The 18,885-nt window shown below is 43.3% G+C and overlaps 1 protein-coding gene across 1 annotated transcript in view; it reads left to right on the top strand.

The window, feature by feature from the left end:
- Positions 1-15,214, top strand: part of LOC132830920 (integrin beta-3-like) — a 94,875-nt gene extending 79,661 nt beyond the window's left edge. The window contains exons 12-15 of the mRNA XM_060848870.1: positions 4,251-4,351; positions 5,408-5,527; positions 8,553-8,719; positions 9,664-15,214. Coding sequence (XP_060704853.1) covers positions 4,251-4,351; positions 5,408-5,527; positions 8,553-8,719; positions 9,664-9,735 — 460 coding nt within the window. The 3' untranslated portion in view covers positions 9,736-15,214. The remainder of the gene's footprint in view (positions 1-4,250; positions 4,352-5,407; positions 5,528-8,552; positions 8,720-9,663) is intronic.
- The last annotated feature ends 3,671 nt before the right edge of the window (positions 15,215-18,885 follow it).

Genomic DNA, 18,885 nt, shown 5'->3' with positions numbered 1-18,885 from the left:
AGTTTAAATATCATTACAGAAACCTGAACTCAACATCTCAGCTAACCTTCCTGCACAACACAGAGAGAGAGCTACATTTGTCAGGGGAGGCTGTCTCCAAATTGAAACTGTATTTGCCCTCTTTGGTGTTTGTAAAAGATTTCATGCCACCAGTTTGAAGAAGAATACGGGGAATTGGATGCCCTGAGCCAATATTTATGTCTCGTCAACAACATTAAAATAAATGATGTAATTATTATATTGAATCAAATTGGCTAATGTTGAGGGCATCTGAGAGACCACATCTAAAGTATTATGTATAATATTGGTCTCCTTATGTAAGGAAGAATGTAAATATGTTAGAAACAGTTTATCAGACTAATACCTAGAATCAATGAGCTGTCTGATGTGGAAAGATTGGATCGGCTAGGCTCACATCTAATGGGGGGAAGAAGAGTAAGAGCCCTGCCGAGTTTTCACCATCCCTCCAGACATCCCCCTCACTGAGGACGAACGATCAGTCCTCAGCAAAGGACTCATCTTCATCCCTCTCCGTCCACGCATCAATTAATTTAATACACGCCGTGACGTCGAAGAATTCTTCCACTGCCTCCAAGCTTACATACACAATCAGGACTCCCGTCAACCTCCCGAGGACCCCTTCGCCCACCTCCAACACACTGCATCCACCTGGACACCACGTGCTGGCCTATTACCAGGCCTCGACCTCTTCATTTCCAACTGCTGCCGGGACATTAACCAACTCAACCTGTCTACCCCCACTCCAACCTCTCACCCTCACAACGTGCAGCCCTCCAATCCCAACCTCACCATCAAGCCAGCAGATAAAAGGGACACAGTGGTAGTCTGGCGCACTGACCTCTACACCACTGAAGCCAAATGCCAACTCAAAGACACCTCTTCCTACCGCCCCTCGACCATGACCCCACCCCCCATCACCAAACCATCATCTCCCAGACCATACAGAACCTCATCACCTCAGGAGATCTCCCACCCACAGCTTCCAACCTCATCGTCCGGGAACCCCGCACTGCCCGGTTCTACCTCCTTCCCAAGATCCACAAGTCTGACCACCCTGGCTGACTCATTGTCTCAGCATGCTCCTACCCCACTGAACTCATCTCTACCTACCTCAACACTGTCCTATCCCCCCAGTCCAGGAACTCCCCACATATGTTCGAGCCACCACCCACACCCTCCACCTTCTCCAAGACTTCCGTTTCCCCGGCCCCCAACGCCTCATCTTCACCATGGATATCCAATCCTTCTTCACCTCCATCCGCCATGACCAGAGCCTCCAAGCCCTCCGTTTTTTCCTCTCCCGACATCCCCAACAGTACCCTTCCACCAACACACTCATTCGTTTGGCCAAACTGGTCCTCACAATTCTCCTTCGAATCCTCCCACTTCCTCCAGACCATGGGCACAAATATGGGCCCCAGCTATGCCTGTCTCTTTGTTAGCTATGTAGAACAGTCGATCTTCCGTAATTACACTGGCACCACTCCTCACCTCTTCCTCCGATACATTGATGACTGCATTAGTGCCACCTCGTGCTCCCGCAAGGAGGTTGAGCAATTCATCAACTTCACCAATATATTCCACCCTGACCTAAAATTTACCATCTCTGACACCTCCCTCCCCTTCCTGGACCTCTCCATCTCTATTAATGACGACCGACTTGACACTGACATTTTTTACAAACCCACCAACTCCTACAGCTACCTGGATTACACCTCTTCCGACCCTACCTCTTGCAAAAATGCCATCCCACATTCCCAATTCCTCTACCTCTGCCGTATCTGCTCCCAGGAGGACCAGTTCCACCACAGAACACACCAGATGGTCTCCTTCTTTAGAGACCTTAATTTCCCTTCCCACGTGGTTAAAGATGCCCTCCAACGCATCTCGTCCACATCCCGCACCTCCGTCCTCAGACCCTACCCCTTCAACCGTAACAAGGACAGACGCCCCTGGTGCTCACTTTCCACCCTACAAACCTTCGCATAAACCAAATCATCCACCGACATTTCCGCCATCTCCAAAAAGTGTCACCACCACCAGGGATATATTTCCCTCCCCACTCCTTTCTGCCTTCCGCAAAGACCGTTCCCTCCGTGACTACCTGGTCAGGTCCACACACCCCTACAACCCACCTTCCCATCCTGGCACCTTCCCCTGCCACTGCAGGAATTGCAAAACCTGCGCCCTCACCTCCTCCCTCACCTCCATTGAGGGCCCTAAAGGAGCCTTCCACATTCATCAAAGTTTTACCTGCACAGCCACCAATATCATTTATTGTATCTGTTGCTCCCAATGCGGTCTCCTCTACATTGGGGAGACTGGACACCTCCTAGCAGAGCGCTTTAGGGAACATCTCCGGGACACCCACACCAATCAACCACACCGCCCTGTGGCCCAACATTTCAACATCCCCTCCCACTGTGCCGAGGACATGGAGGTCCTGGGCATCCTTCACCGCCGCTCCCTCACCACCAGACGCCTGGAGGAAGAACGCCTCATCTTCCGCCTCGGAACACTTCAACCCCAGGACATCAATGCGGACTTCAACAGTTTCCTCATTTCCCCTTCCCCCACCTCACCGCAGTTCCAGACTTCCAGCTCAGCACTGTTCCCTTGACTTGTCCTACCTGCCTATCTTCTTTTCCACCTATCCACTCCACCCTCCTCCCTGACCTATCACCTTCATCCCCTCCCCCATTCACCTATTGTACTTTATGCTACTTTCTCCCCACCCCCACCCTCCTCTAGCTTATCTATCCACCCTTCAGGTTTTCTGCCTTTATTCCTGATGAAGGGCTTTTGCCCGAAGCGTCCATTTTACTACTCCTCGGATGCTGCCTGAACTGCTGTGCTCTTCCAGCACCACTAATCCAGAATGAAGAAGAGTAAAAGGTCACTTGTTTAAAATGTACAATATTCGGAGGAGTCTTGATCATGTGGATGTGGAGAGTATGTTCTGTTGCACAGGGAAATCTAGAACAGAGTCACAGTTTCAAAATAAGTGACTGTCTATTTAAAGCACTCATAGAGATGTACAGCATGGAAACAGATCCTTCGGTTCAACCCGGCCATGGTGACCAGATATCCCAACCCAATCTAGTCCCACCTACCAGCACCCGACCCATATCCCTCCAAACCCTTCCTAATCATATACCCATCTAAATGCCTCTTAAATGTTGCAATTGTACCACCCTCTACCACTTCATTTCACCCAAACAGGTTCCTCCAAGATTAGTTTTGAATTTCACTGTTTGTTAATTTTCCCAGATGCACTCCAATGTCCAGTGATACATGAATTCAAAACAGCAAAGGTAGTAACTGTGCAGGTTCTCTCTCTTTCTCTCTCCTGCACTGACCTCACCATGTGCTTCCTTTGTCTGTTCTTCTCCCTTTTAAAACTACTGTTGTTTTGACTTTTTTTTCCAAAGTTCTAAAACAGTGCAACAGCATATAAAACAGTAATTGTTGCTCCTGGAATTTGAGGAAATCACCTCCAGCACCTAAAATACCTCAAAAAAGGAGCAGCTGTTACAGCCAGAAATTTTTCCCATCCTCTGTCTTGGATTACCTCCTCCATTTTGGATTACCAACCTTTGGAAATCTCTTCCTTAAGATGATGGAAGTAGAGTACTTAAATATTTTAAGGCAGTGGTTGATAGATTCTTGATGAGCGAGAAGGTGAAAGGTTATTGGGAGGCTAGGTGGAAAGGTAATATGGAGATTATAAAAAGATCAGCTATGACCTCATGAATTGGGATGGCAGACTCTGAGGCCTTTTCCTGCTCCACCTTTTATGATCTCTTTACTGTTTGGGGGAATTTACCATAAGCACGCTAGCTGCCTTATTTCTTATATTACAACAATTTGGACATTTCAGGAGTACTTTGTTGCTTTGGGATGTCCTAAAATTGCAACGGCACTTCAGAAATGCAAATCTTCCTTTGAAGGAAGATTGAACAAAAAAAAACTAAATAACCAAAAAAACTAACTGAGAAGCTCATTTGAAGAGAAAACAAACTTCAAAGTGAACACTGATGGGTCAAAACAGGAATAGGTTTGCTTGCAATGTCCTTTAACCTGTTGATTTTCAGATTTCAAATCTAATGAATGCCATCATTAGTGAGGACCAGGAGAAGAAAAACTTGAGATTAATTTGCTTCAAAACCAAATAATGTTTCATAGAAGTCTTAATTTTGTTTGCACCTTGTTCCTTCCTTCTTTCGCAGGAGCTGTGTCGAGTGTAAAGTGTTTGAGACTGGGAAATTGATGGAGAATGGCACGTGTGACAAGGTATGCAGGGATGAGATCCGAAGAGTGAGGACGTTGGGTAAGTTTCCAAAGTGACCTGTCAGATTAGATGACTAGCATTCCTGCCTACACACTCAGACTAGAGCACTGGTGGAACAACATCACCCAATAAACCTTTCCTAAAGGCATAATGTCACCCAGTAAACCCTTCCCCAATCACAGTGTCCTCCAGTAGACCCTCCCCAGTCATAGTGTCCTCCAGTAACCCTTCCCAGTCACAGTCTCCTCCAATAAACTCCAATAAATTCCTGATGAAGGGCTCCGGCCCTAAACGTCGATTTTCCTGCTTCTCGGATGCTGCCTGATCTGCTGTACTTTTCCAGCAAAACACTCAACTCTGATCTCCAGCATCTGCAGACCTCACTGTCTCCAATAAACTCTTGCCAAGTAATAGTGTCCTCTAATAAATCCTCAACAAAAACCAAACAAACGACAGATGCTGCAAATCAAAAACAAAAGCAAAAGTTGCTGGGAAACCCAGCAGGTCTAGCAGCACCTCTGAAGAGAAATCAGAGTTAATGTTGACCTGAAACATTAACTCTGATATATGTTCACCACTGCTCCCAGACCTGCAGAGCTTTTCTAGAAATTTTTGTTTTTGCTTCCAGAAAGCCCTCCCCAGTCACATTCTCCTCCAATAACCCTCCTTAGGCACAGTCTCCTTCAGTAAATCCTTTCCAGTCAGTGTCCTCTAGTAAGCCCTTCCCCAACCACAGCATTCCCCAGTAAATCCACCCTAGTCACAGTGTCCTCCACTAACTTAGCAGTTTCTTGTGAGGCACTTTGTCAAAGGCTTACAGAAAATCCAAAAAGACAATGGCCACTAGCTCTCCTTTGTCTAACTGGTTTGTTATGGGCGTTGTTACTAGGGGATTGTGCAGTGAAGTGATTGTAACGAGGTCAGCCAGGGAGCCCTAGCTGACAGATATAAATAGGAGTGTCAGGGGTTCTATTCACTCTGAGACCTGGCTGCAAGGTGATTGTGATACGCTGCTGCAATGGTCAATTAGGAATTTGGTTATCTTTCCATTTCATTCAATCACACTTGATTATTGTCCTGTCCATCTCTCTGTAGATACAGAAACTACAGATGGTATCATCTGTACCTATAAGGACGAGAATGGCTGTGTTGTTCGGTTCCGTTATCATGAAGAGTCAAATGGAAAATCGATTCTGTCAGTTATTGAAGAACCAGGTTTGACAAACAGTTATTCCTTGTATTAGCTCAATTCCTCTGTATGTGATTATTTTGTTTCTTTTTTCAATTTTCATGTTAATCAATACAAATGCAATGTCTTGTAAAAATCATAATTTTACATCAGTGAAGGTTAAGGAGAGCGACATTCACTTCACACAAGCTCTAGGCAATGACCAGTTCCAACAAGAGAGAATCTAACTATCTCCCCTTGATGTTCAATGCCATTACTATCCACAAAAACAGCACAGTGGAGGTTACGAATGACCAGAAACTGAACTGGACTTGCCACATAAACACGAAGGTTCCAAGAGCAGGTCAGAGGCTAGGAATGCTGCAACAGGTAACTCCCCTCCTGACTCCCTAAGCCTGTCTACTAACTATAAGGCACAAGTCAGGAGTGTGATACAATATCCTACACATGTCTGGATGAGTGCTGCTCCAACAACCCTCAAGAAACTCAGCATTATCCATCATAAAACAATCCACTTGATCCACAACTTTAAACATTTATTCTTTCCACTGCAGGAACTTACCAAGCTACCTTTAACAGCACCTTCCAAAACCAGGACCTGTGTCACAATGAATTCATAGAAACTAAACCATCTGAAAGTTCTCCTCCAAGTTATCATCCTGATTGCTGCCCTATCATTGTCACTAGGTCAAAATCTTTCACTTTAACAGTGCTATGGCTGTACTTGCACCACATGGAGTTCCAAGATTCAGCTCAGCACCATCTTCACAAAGGAAATTAAGAATGGACAACAAATGTTAGCCTTTCAAATTAGGATGACATCCCATGAACAAAGCAAAATATAAGGTAGATAGTTCAAAATAAAGGTTTCAAAAGAAGGTAAAACCTCCATTCAGAGGAGGTTAGTAACCACCGGGCTTAGATTCATATTTGTGGGAAATGAAATGGAGATGACATGAGGATAGTGGTTGGGGTTGGAAGTAATGGTGCGCAAAGTTAGCTGTGTAGTTATATATCTGAGCAGATTTTCAACTTGTCATCCCTTTGTGAAACTGACATTGCAAATCAACAATGACATAAACAGGACTGTAATCTGGGCAGTTTTATTACCAGGCCTCAATTTGAAAATCTGCTCTGTCATTTTGCCCATTATAACAACACATTGCTTAATCGCCCTTCCAAGTTGATGTTGCTCCAACTGATGCTTAACAAGACCATTTCATGGCAATACAATTCAGCGAGTGATATAATTCAGCCAAGATTATCACTTCTACCCTCTCATAGGAGGAAGTTCTGCTGCCAAGAGATGCTAACCACACTGATTGGCTAGCATCGGTAGTGAGTGCTGCTGAGTAAACAAGGGGATTTAGATTCCGGGGTGAGGAAAGTCCAGAATCTTGGACAGGGAGGAATGGGCAGTCTTGAGAGGGAGGTTGGGAGAGTGAGTTGTTGGTTTTGGAAGCTAGGCAGGGAGGAACAAATTGAGGGTAACATCTTTGAGGGGTTACATGTAATCCAGTTGTGCCCCTAATGCATGTCCAGCTTCCCCTCCCCTCACCTTCTTTCCAATAATACTTGGATCAACTGCCTTAGTAACAAGCTCAATCTGCCATTAATTATTAATTAAAACTAGCAGGGAGCCTGCCGACTTCAGTATCTGCCCATTTACTACATTATAGACCTTGGGTTGGAGGGGGATGGTGAAGGGCTATTTTATTATCTCATCTCACTGTGAACAACATATCTTGTTTTGGGGGTGTGAGGCCTGCATAAAATCCAGCCACAAATGAGTATAATCAAGATCTCATCTGAATGTTTGTCACATTTGCTCATTTAAATCCTCATTTTTTGACACTTCTTAAAATTCATCAATGATCCTGTACGAGCCCTCGATGTTAGTTTTGTGTTTGAGTGGCAGCAGGCAGTGGCAACATGCCAGCTTTATTAACATGCACAAATGGAGTCCCTGAAAAGGGGCCCCAATTTGCTGGGTAGTGCGGTGACTCAGTGGTCTACACTGCTACCTCAGTGCCAGGGACTTGGGTTTAATTCCAGTCTTGGGCATTGTCTGTGTGGAGTTTGCACATTCTCCCCCTGTCTGCATGGGTTTCCTCCAGGTGCTCCAGTTTCCTCCCACAGTCCAAAAATGTGCCGGTTAGGTGATTTGGCCATGCTAAATTGCTCATAGTGTTCAGGGATATGTAGGTTTGGTACATTAGTCAGGGGAAATGTGAAGTGATAGGGTTGGGGAATGGGTCTGGGTGGGATACACTTTGGAGGGTCAATGTGGACTTGTTGGGCCAAATGGCCTGTTTCCACATAGTAGGGATTCAATGAATGTAATAATTTCCCCTCTCTTTAACTCAAGATTCAGTCCCAAAACCAGATCACAAATCCTTTCCATTTAAAAATATATCGTAAACTGATGCTGTTGCATCTGCCTTTCATTCCTGGATATTTGGTAACAAGGGATATTAAGCATTCAATCCTGAACCTTAACTGAGCCATGTCTCTGTTGAACCTCATCCTAATCCCATGTGTTTTTAGCTCATCTCCCCATATTAGCTTCTTAAACATTTGTCAGAAAGAGACATGAAGTCAAGGCATTTTGTCTGAAAGATTTGTCCAGTTTGAATTTAGTTGGTTAATTAAAATGAATGGTTAATAGTTTCCACTGCATTTCTATGACAACTAAAGTCCAACCACTGTGTGCCCTACTTGCCTGCTGTTTTCTTTCTGAAGTGCGTTTTCTCCAGTTTCGGTCCCAATGGGAACAAACCAGAAAATGCATGTATTTTTTTTTTGCCAAGTTTAGTTTCACCCTTAGAATTGATGTGAAAACAGTTTGATACATCCTCTCTCTTTTTCTAAAATCCTTAATGTTGTTGTTTTTGGGGTGTTTTTAATGTTGCTAATTTTATCAGCTCCCATTGCTGCTCCCTTTTGCTATTTTCTACTTCATTTCATCTTTTATCTAATACTGAGGAGGAGGAAGACCACTTTCCAAGTTGCTACATCAATGCAACATGTTTTCCTATTCTACCCTTGCAGAGTGCCCCCCACCAGTGAATATCCTGCTGATTATCCTGTGTTTGATGGGCGCTATCCTGTTGTGTGGTTTGGTGGCTCTATTGATGTGGAAGTTGCTGGTCACCGTCCACGATAAGCGAGAGTTTGCTAAGTTTGAGGCAGAAAGAGCCAACGCAAAGTGGAATACGGTAAGACACACGCGCACACACACACACCTCCGTATACAATTGAGTCCCGCACACCACATGTAGTTTGACACGTGTCCCTCATAGACTGATAGGAGAAGGCACACTGATTTGTTTTAATTTATTGTCAAGTGTATTTATTACAAATACACTGCAAAGTGTTGTTTAGTGTCACCACTGTCCGGCACCATCTTAAAACAGAAAACAAACAAAAACACAGAATATAAAGCCATAGAAATAAAACATTAAAGTTCATCTTACAGTCTTATAAAAATAAAGTTAGGTGGACTTTGGAATAGCTCTTGCTTTTAGCTCAGCCCTGAGCCTGGATCCAGGTTCCTCCACCTAACACCTAGACTCCCTGCTGCTAAACCGACAACACTGCTACAACTGCACTTTACCATGCCGCGGCTGCTACTGGAGGAGTTGCCACTCTTACCTCCACCAGCATCGCCACTGCCATGAGTTCACACGGGGCATACCTTTTCAATGTAGCCACTGCCTGTGCTGTAAGGACCAAACTTGCCACTGTTGCCACATCCACTGTCAGGCATCAAGGCCTAGCCTGAGACCTGCTCACTCGTAGCAGTGCACTATTGGGAAACTGAATTCTATAAATGTGGTCAAACAGGATACACCTTGCCCATTAGCCAGTGTGCAAATAATGGTCATAGTTGATGTTATTTAAATGACACTGTATTTTGTAAATTTAAAAACATGTTCTGAATAGTTCTGAAGTTCATCAATGGGTTTTAGTGCTGTGCGACTACTTTGTGTAAAGCTGTATTATACTGATCTTTATGTGGCTGTATACCCCTATCACTGTCTCACTGCAATGATCCCCTCAGACAGGTACTGCACTTACAGTGTAACTGGGCTACATATTCTGTAAATGTACTCACTGAGCAAGATCAGTTTCACCATGTTTACATTGTGTTTCCTTTCAGGACAACAACCCACTGTACCAAGGACCAACGACAACCTTCACAAATTTCACCTACACCGGCAACACAGACTGAGGGGAGCATCAGCATGGAGAGGGTTACACAACCCACAGCAAGGAGAGCTTCAAATGGGCTGCATGGGGCACAAAAACCAAGGGGCTTAGCGTTTTATTTCTGAATGAAATGGCTTTCCTTTCACTAGCCAATGTCGCGCTGGACACAGGCACAACTTCACTCTGTAAAGCCTACCTTCCCTCAATAGTGGGTCACTCGACCTAGAAACGGCACTGAGACACAGTTAGGTGGCACTAGTGTATTTCATCAGTAGGTGTTTGAACCTGCCACAGTGAAGATTTCTGATATCTGAACAGTCTTTCTGAAGATCACAATAGGTCAGTACACTGCAGCATGTACACCTTCACAAAGGGTATTGATAGAGCAAATAAGACAAACCAATTTCTCTGACTGGTAGTTCTGTAACCAAAGGACAGAATTTTGAAGTCATTGTCCAAGGACCAAGGCAGAGATAAAGAAAATTGTTTTTTTACGTGAGCAATTATTATGATTTGAAACATGCTGGCTTAAAAGTTGATAGATGTAAATTCAACAGTAAATTTCAAAGGTGAATCAGTTAAATATTTGAAGGGATAATTTTGCGGGTCTTATGGGACTAATTGGGTTGCTTCATGTACTATATAATTCAATCCAAAACTGCCAGCTTTAAATGCTGCTTTGCAGATAAGACCATAAGACATTGGAGCAGAAATTAGGCCATTTGGCCCATTGAGTCTGCAGGGCCATTCAATCATGGCTGATGAGTTTTTCAACCCCATTTTCTCACTTTCTCCTGTAACCTTTGACCAGGGTTGGAGCATCATAATTGGGCCTCAACAGTCCTGAGTTTAGGAAACAGGGGAAAGGTCCCATACTGACTGTAATCCCATTGTTCCCGCTGGAAGTGGGCAAGATTGGGTTTCAATTGATGCTGTCTGGGTGTGTTTGATCAGTTGATAGAAGTATACAGAGTTAGAGGAAAGGAAAGGAGAAACTGGTGAATCATCTTTGGAGGCAGCGTAATCTGTAAACTGACTCCAATTCAATTGAACATGTCCTTACAGACACAACAGAAGCTGCACATTTGACTGCTGTGGGTACATATACTGCACAGCAACTCAACAATGTCACTTGATCCTGCTTCCCAACTCTATCCTGGGAATGTGGCTCAGTAACTCTATAAACCCTGTCCAATTTACATCAAGATAAAGTTGCCATAGTTCTGTTGGCACATAGACTACTCTGCATTACAATCCGGCCAAATAAGCTAACCAACCCTCAACTATAACCTTCAGTGGCTCAGAAATCAATGGAACTGAGCGCTGCAGACTGTATGGTGTGATGTTCAACTGATTCACTGAGTTCAGAGTAATGAAGGTGGGAAAGGAGGGAGAAGATGGGGAAATCGACCAGCGTTCCCAGTCCTGATTTACATCGCAGAACACTCTGCTCTTTAAATCTGTATAGATTGCTGCACAAACAGCTTGAGACTGAAGCCAGAAAGAAATATGATTAAGTTATACATCCTGTGGTAGTGTTGTTTTCATTCTTGTTTATTGAATTTTTAGTTTAAATACTGTTGAAGTACCTCATATGTATATATTTATCTTCTCATAGTGAAGGAAAACCAGTTCATTTTATTGACTATTTTCTAACCTCACACAATGAACATTATTGACTGTTAGCACAATACAGAATAGCTTCTAATCATCATTCCCAACCTTAGAAGCCACAACCTGACAATTCATTCCAAAGTTTAAACACTTCTCTGCTGACAGAAGTACCCCCTGACAACTAACCTACAATGTCAGGTTGGGCTTATGTAGGGCCTTTGAAGTGTAAACGCACAATATGGACACTGAGCTAATGATAGATAAGATGGTGTGATACAGTAGGAGGGCTTAGGTGAATGACAATTCAGTCAAGGATATGGCTTTTGACAGGGATCTCTATAGGAGGAGAGGCTGAGGGAGAGAACTCTGGCCTCCTAAGCATCCTCCTAGTAGCTTCATAGAGATATGAGATGGGGTTGGGGGTTGGGAATCTCCTGGCTGCTCCATGGAGGAACTCTCTGGTGATTGCCTTTCATGGCCCTAATATCATTGCTGGAGAGGTGCTCCTCCAGTTGCTGGTATCTGCCTGCCTGGGCCTGACAGCTTGCCTTTTGACCCACCCTTCCAGGGCACAATGACAAAGGGGTAGACTTTTCCCTCTGCCCAGGCCACCTCTGTCAGCAGCATTACCCAGTGCTGACTTTGATTGGCTGCCAGTTCTGAAGAGTGGACAGCATGATTAATTGGCTGGAGATATAGCAACAGGATTGGCCGGTGCCAGTAAAATAGCCACCATACATCCACACAGTCGTCAGATTACGGTCGCTCTCAACGTCAAGATTCCTGGCTTGCTAGTAATATCCCAACCATCATTTCAATGAACAAGTGAGTGTGCGAATAGTCCGTCGATGAAATAGACTGCCCATAGTAACAGAAGTTAACTTATTCCAATGCAGATTTGCTGGAGCTTCATCAGAAAGTCAGATTTTGTGACAGAATGCATGGGTATTTGAGACAACAGTTGGGAGGATTGTAATACACCTGAGAGGAATCAATGACCTATAATTCTCAAGACTGTCTATCATCAGTGATTTTATTTGCCCAATATCTGGGCTATTGCCAAAATGCTGATAGGATTTAATTGTGAAGCTTAGTCAACATTTCCATTACCTTTGTATGATACACCACCAAGAGGCTAGACATTGAACTGAATTGTCTCAATTCCAATAACCTTCTATTAACTGAGAAAATTCAATGTCCATGAAGTATGCTAATTCCCAGATAGAAGGGAGCCACACAAATTAACTTTTTGTTAACATTTTTTGTAGATATCTTAAGTCAAGATACTTTGAAACACAATCAAGCCAATTATGAGTCAGCATCTATTTGGTTGGAAGCAGTAGGGAGATGTTTTGAGATGATTCTTGTTCTGGTTAGGAGCTAGGAAAAACAAAAGAGGAAGGCTTCAGATTTTCTCCAGATAAACTTGGATTAGGAGCAGCTATGAAAACTGACTCCACAAGATTTTGAAATTGGCACAGGTTAACCTTTGTTTAATTATCTCTTTGTTGGAGATGGGTTCTATTCTATAACGCATGTTTTTTCTTCTATTGCTTTCGTTGTGTGGTGACTGGAATTGGGGAAATTTTGCATTTAATAAATGATAAATTTAACTGTATGCTGATGGCGTAACAAAATATCAGTCAGGTGTGGATTAGGAAACAGGTAGCACATTTGGGTTTGGTGATTCAGAATGTGGGTGATGTCCCACTCAGTCATTCAGCTCTCTTGGAGTTCCAGACAGACTGATTCTAGGGTGTGTAGCCTGTTTGCCCTGCTGGCTAGGACACTATGTCCCCCTCAAGTTAGTACTGTATGAAAGTCAGAAACACAAGTACCAAAGTCACTGATTGGACCATCTCTTGCAAGGACACAAAGAAGGATTACTATGGAGTAAAAGATAGAAAGACAACTGAGCAGAATTTGCCTACCCAGGGCCTTGGGTGACATGCCATTTGTCCTCAATGCACCACAATTGAGGTGCCAGTAACTTAGTAAGGACACTCGACCATTGGCTGACCATTGGCACTGGGTGGCGTGTGCCAAGTTATGGGAGTGGGATAGCCACTCTCTAACACAGTGAGAAACAGGCACCTGGCTGGCCACAAAACTGAGTTCTGTGTCATAGAGGGAAGAGAACCCACTTCCACAGCTCCTTTCATCACCCACTGAGATGTTTTTTTACAGGCAAAGTAGTGCTTTTTGAAAGTGTGGTCTCTGTTGTAATGTAGGAAATGGGGTAGACAATGTCTGTTAAACATTATCCCACAAGTAGACCTATGGTAATGACCTAGAGAATCTGTTTTTGCAAAGTTGGTTGAAAACCGATATTGACTCGGAGACTGGAGAAAACTTCCACTGAAACAATGCCATGGAACCTGCTCTGTCCACCTGAGAGGGCAAACAGTGTGGGCTAAAAAAAAGGAGAGAGAATGAGAGAGAAGCCTGTGAACACTGGCTTCCTCTGGAAGGGCAGGATTCTCATTTCACAACTCACTTTGTGTGAATTGATAGCACTTCTTGATCAACTCTGGTTACTGCAGGAGGTTTCATTTCAGAATATTAATCCATCTTTAAGCATTAGCCCTCAGCAAATCTGTCCAACCAGGTCATACTTTCCACCTGTCTTCATCTATCCCCACTTCACTACCCTGCTCCTGTCACCCCCTTTATCTGAAGTTCCTCTTACACCCACCCCCAGTCCTGGAGAAGGGTTACATCCAAAACGTCGACTTCTCCACCTCCTGATGCTGCCTGGCTCACTGTGTTCTTGCATCCTCCTGCCTGTCTACTTTGGATTCCAGCATCTGCAGTTTTTTTTTTGGTCTCAGCAAATTTGTGGCAAACGTGGGTTAAACAATAACATCAGTGCTTTAGATTTTTATACATTTGTAAATATCAGTAAATCTTTAACAAGTTTCCAGTCCAGAACACTATGTGTAGTCTGGCGTTTAGTGTGATTATCAATCATTCCCAGGTCACCTTTAACACACAAAAGTGCTCTGTCTTGCATTCGCTGCTGCTTCAGAATTGTAACCCTACGTAAACATGCATCATACTGAATCATGACACCGGAAATGAATGAGTAACAGTTCAAGGTGAATTCCAGACACTCTGTACCTACCTGCTGGGGATTGAGGTACTCCAATCATATTCCATTCATACAGACTATGTAACCTCCAAGCAGAGCTAGCAATGCCAGGAATAGGGTAAGGGTCATCATCGAGCTCATTTCTTATACTGTCACTAAACAAACAGGTTAAAAACACAATTAAGACTGTTCCAGGAGTTCTGCTGAATGGGAAAGTGATTGGGATATCAGGAAAGGGAATTTGCTTCCTACGCCAATTCTCCAATCAGTACTCCTCACTTTTTCTTCCCACCCCATTACCTTTTTCCACCCAGCCTCCCCCGTACACCATCCCTCTAAACCCACTCCCACTCTACCACTGATCTCTCTCCCCAACACACCTCCACACCAATCCAGCCCCCACAGCATCACTCACCTTCCGTTCTACCACTGCCCCCTGTCGAGAAATGAATAAGTCAGAGGATTTTCCCTCATATTGGAATTACAGCATGGCTGGTCAAACCTAGTCAGTGCTTCCTCTCCTAACTGTGTCTCAGTCCGGAAGTTAGAGTGAGATGGGGGTTTTTCTTCTAAATAGATTCTTATTGATCTGTGGAATGAGGCCTTTCTGTGATAATGGTTAAGGCAGTTTTGTTCTCTGCTGGGAAGGAGACCTGTGTCTGAAAAGCCTTTGGTTTCTGAATTTTACAAAAGTGTTGTCAAGTATAAGAATTATAAGAAGTATAATTATCCACTGCTTTCAAACAGATATTATTAATACATTAAGACTTATGAAATAAAAATACTAATTTTATAACATCTCGACACAAGTGTGAGCTATGTGAAGTACACAATTCTACCAACCGGAAACTACTCAAGCAGTGTGTGTTCAGTGACAGGACCTTGTGATCATCCCACACTAATGTAGGATTCTCAGATTACACAAATGAACCTATTTCGTTTTGAATGATAAAATGCAGCAGTATTTTGACACTGAAATAAAGCAAAAGTAACAATTTACAGCTCTTCCTCCCGTCATTAATGTAGATCAGACAGAATCTCTACTCTCCTCAAACATTTCAATCCACTTTATACATGATTCAGGCTGACATACTATTATGACAACCCTAACCCAAATGTATTACATTTCTTGTGTTACACAACTACTTAACCACTGCTATACACATTTCATCCATGACTGCTCCTGTCGAGAACATACATATAAGGAAGGAAAATAGGCCGAAGAATAATGGCAGCACTGCAGCAATTCCAGAGGCCCACCACTACTTTCTCAAGGATGATATATATTATCTTTTCCAGTAATATCAACATTCCATAAAAGGATAAAAATGTGCATATCAAGTATCCAACTATTTCATAGAATGTGTGCACTGCAATTCATCTAAGGTACAATCCCAACATTGTAAGGATTTGCGATCCAGGGTTTTAATCCAGCAATAGAAAGAACAGCAATGCAGTTTGAGATTAAAAGAATGTGTGACTTGAAGGGGAAACTGCAGATGGAGATGTTCCCATTTGTTGCTCATTTGTCCTTCTTTTGGGTAAAAAATTCCAAATCAAGGTTGTATTTGACCGAGTGCGGTATCAACAAGCCTGAGCAAAATTAGAGTCAATGGCAATTAGGAAATGGATATCTCGCCACTGATTGGAACCATACTTGGCATAATGAAAGATGGTTTTGATTGTTGGAGGTCAGTCATATCAGCTTCGGGGTAATGCTCTCAGTCCAACTATCTTCAGACTCCTCATTAACGATCTCCCTTCAATCATAACGTCAGAAATGGGATGTTCACCGATGATTGGACAATGTTCAGCACCATTTGTGACTCCTCAAGTACTGAAGCACTCCTTGTCCAAATATTTCAAGACCTAAATAATATTTAGACTTGGGCTGACAAGTGGCAAGCAACATTCATGCCACGCACTGTCATAAAGAGAGAATATAACCATTTTTCTCAACATTCAATGGCATCACTATCACTGAGTCCCCCACTATCAACATCCTGAGGATTACCATTGACCAGAAACTGAACTGGACTAGTCAGATAAATACTGTTGCTACTACAGCAGATCAGAAGCTATGAATTCTGCAGGAAGCAACTCACTTCCCGACTTCCCAAAGTCTGTCCACCATCTACAAACCATAAGTCAGGAGTGTGAAGAAAAATTCCCCCCTTATCTAGATGAATGAAGCTCCAACACTCAAGAAGACTGACATCTTCCAGGATAAAACAACCCCCTTGATTGGTATCACATTCTCGAACATTCACTTCCTCCACCACCAATACTCAATAACAGCAGAGTGTACCATTTACAAGATGCACTGCAGAAATTCACCAAAAATCCTAACACAGCAACCCTTCCAAGTCTAAAACCACTTCCGTCTAAAAGAACAAGGATAGCATAGCAGATACTTGGTAACACTACCACTTGCAAGCTCCCCTCCAACGCACTCACCATCCTGACTTGGAAACATATTGCTGTTCCTTCAGTATCACTCGGTCAAAATCCTGATACTCCCATTCTAGCAGTTCATGAGTCTAGTTCCAGTCCAAGGTGTAGCAGTTCAAGAAGGGAGCACACCACCACCTTCTCCAGGGAAATCAGCAATGTCCACATCCCATTCACAAATAAAAAACTTTCCTCCATGAAACATCCCACTATTATTTTAATTTCCTCTCTATCATTCAATTATATTCTCCACCAAGATAACAGCTTATACAGCTTGGAAACACACCCTTTGATCCAACCAATCCATGCCAAACATAATTCCAAACTAAGCTAGTCCCATCTGCCTGCTCCTAGCCCATTTCCCTCCAAACCTTTCCTATTCATGTATCTATCCAAATTTCTTTTAAATGTTGTAAATGTGCCAAAATCCAATACTTCCTCAGAAGTTCATTCCACACACAAACCATACTCTGTGTAAAAAAATCTGCCCCCATGTCTTTTTTCAAATGTCTCTTCTCTCACCTTAAAAATGTGCTCCCCACATCTTGAAATTCCACATCCGAGAGAAGAGACAACTACCTTTAACTCTATCTCTACTCCTCATGACTTTATAAATTTCTATAAGGTCACTTCTCAACTTCCTATGCTCCAGTGAAAAATGTCCCAGACTATCCAGCCTTTCTTTAAAACTCAAACCTTCCATGCCCAGCAATATCCTGGTAAATCTCATCTGAATCCTGTCAAGCTTAATAATGTCCTTCCTATAATTGGGCGAATAGAACTGTACAAAGTACTCCAGAAGAGGCCTCACCAATGTCCTTAGGCAAAAGTGAGGACTGCAGATGCTGGAAACCAGAGTTTAGATCAGAGTGGTGCTGGAAAAGCACAGCAGGTGAGGCAGCATCCGAGGACCCGGAAAATCAACGTTTTGAGCAAAAGCACTTCATGATGAAGGGTTTTTGCCCGAAACGTCGATTTTCCTGCTCCTTGGATGCTGCCTGACCTACTGTGCTTTTCCAGCACCACTCTCACTAATGTCCTTGTCAACGTCAACATGACCTCCTTACTCCTATACTCAAAGCAATGAAGACAAGTGTGCTAAGAGCCTTTTTAACCACCCTGTCTATTAGTGATGCAAACTTCAATGAAAAACAGTCACCATAGATCACACAGGCCTCCAGCATCTCCCACATGCTGCAGCCATAAGGCATTGCCTGCCCAACCATTTTATTTTATTTAATTAATCATTGTTTCAAGTTCAGAAAGAGAACTGCACAATAATTTATCGTTTACATTAAGTAGTTTCACACATAAAGCATAGATTTAATCAATCACATGTATTTGTTTAAGCTATGGACTTCACTCAGGCATTCAACAAGGTTCCCCATGGGAGATTGATTAGCAAGGTTAGATCTCATGGAATACAGGGAGAACTAGCCATTTGGATACAGAACTGGCTCAAAGGTAGAAGACAGAGGGTGGTGGTGGTGAGTTGCTTTTCAGACTGGAGGCCTGTGACCAGTGGAGTGCCACAAAGATTGGTGCTGGGCCCTCTACGTTTTGTCATTTACATAAATGATTTGGATGCGAGCATAAGAGGTACAGTTCATAAGTTTGCAGATGACACCAAAATTGAAGGTGTAGTGGACAGCAAAGAAGGTTACCTCAGATTAAAACAGGATCTGGACCAGATGGGTCAATGGGCTGAGAAGTGGCAGATAGAGTGCATTTTGGGAAAGCAAATCTTAGCAGGACTTATACACTTAATGGTAAGGTCGCAGGGAGTGTTGCTGAACAAAGAGACCTTGGAGTGCAGGTTCATAGCTCCTTGAAAGTGGAGTCACAGGTAGATAGGATAGTGAAGAAGGTGTTTGGTATGCTTTCCTTTATTGGTCAGAGTATTGAGTACAGGAGTTGGGAGGTCACGTTGCGGCTGTACAAGACATTGGTTAGGCCATTGTTGGAATATTGCATGCAATTCTGGTCTCCTTCCTATCAGGAAGATGTTATGAAATG

Source organism: Hemiscyllium ocellatum, chromosome 32 (genome assembly GCF_020745735.1).
Source record: "Hemiscyllium ocellatum isolate sHemOce1 chromosome 32, sHemOce1.pat.X.cur, whole genome shotgun sequence".
In the NCBI taxonomy this organism is placed as follows: Eukaryota; Metazoa; Chordata; class Chondrichthyes; order Orectolobiformes; family Hemiscylliidae; genus Hemiscyllium; species Hemiscyllium ocellatum.
Note: the sequence above shows the minus strand (reverse complement) of the source record. Positions and strands in the feature narration are given on the sequence as shown.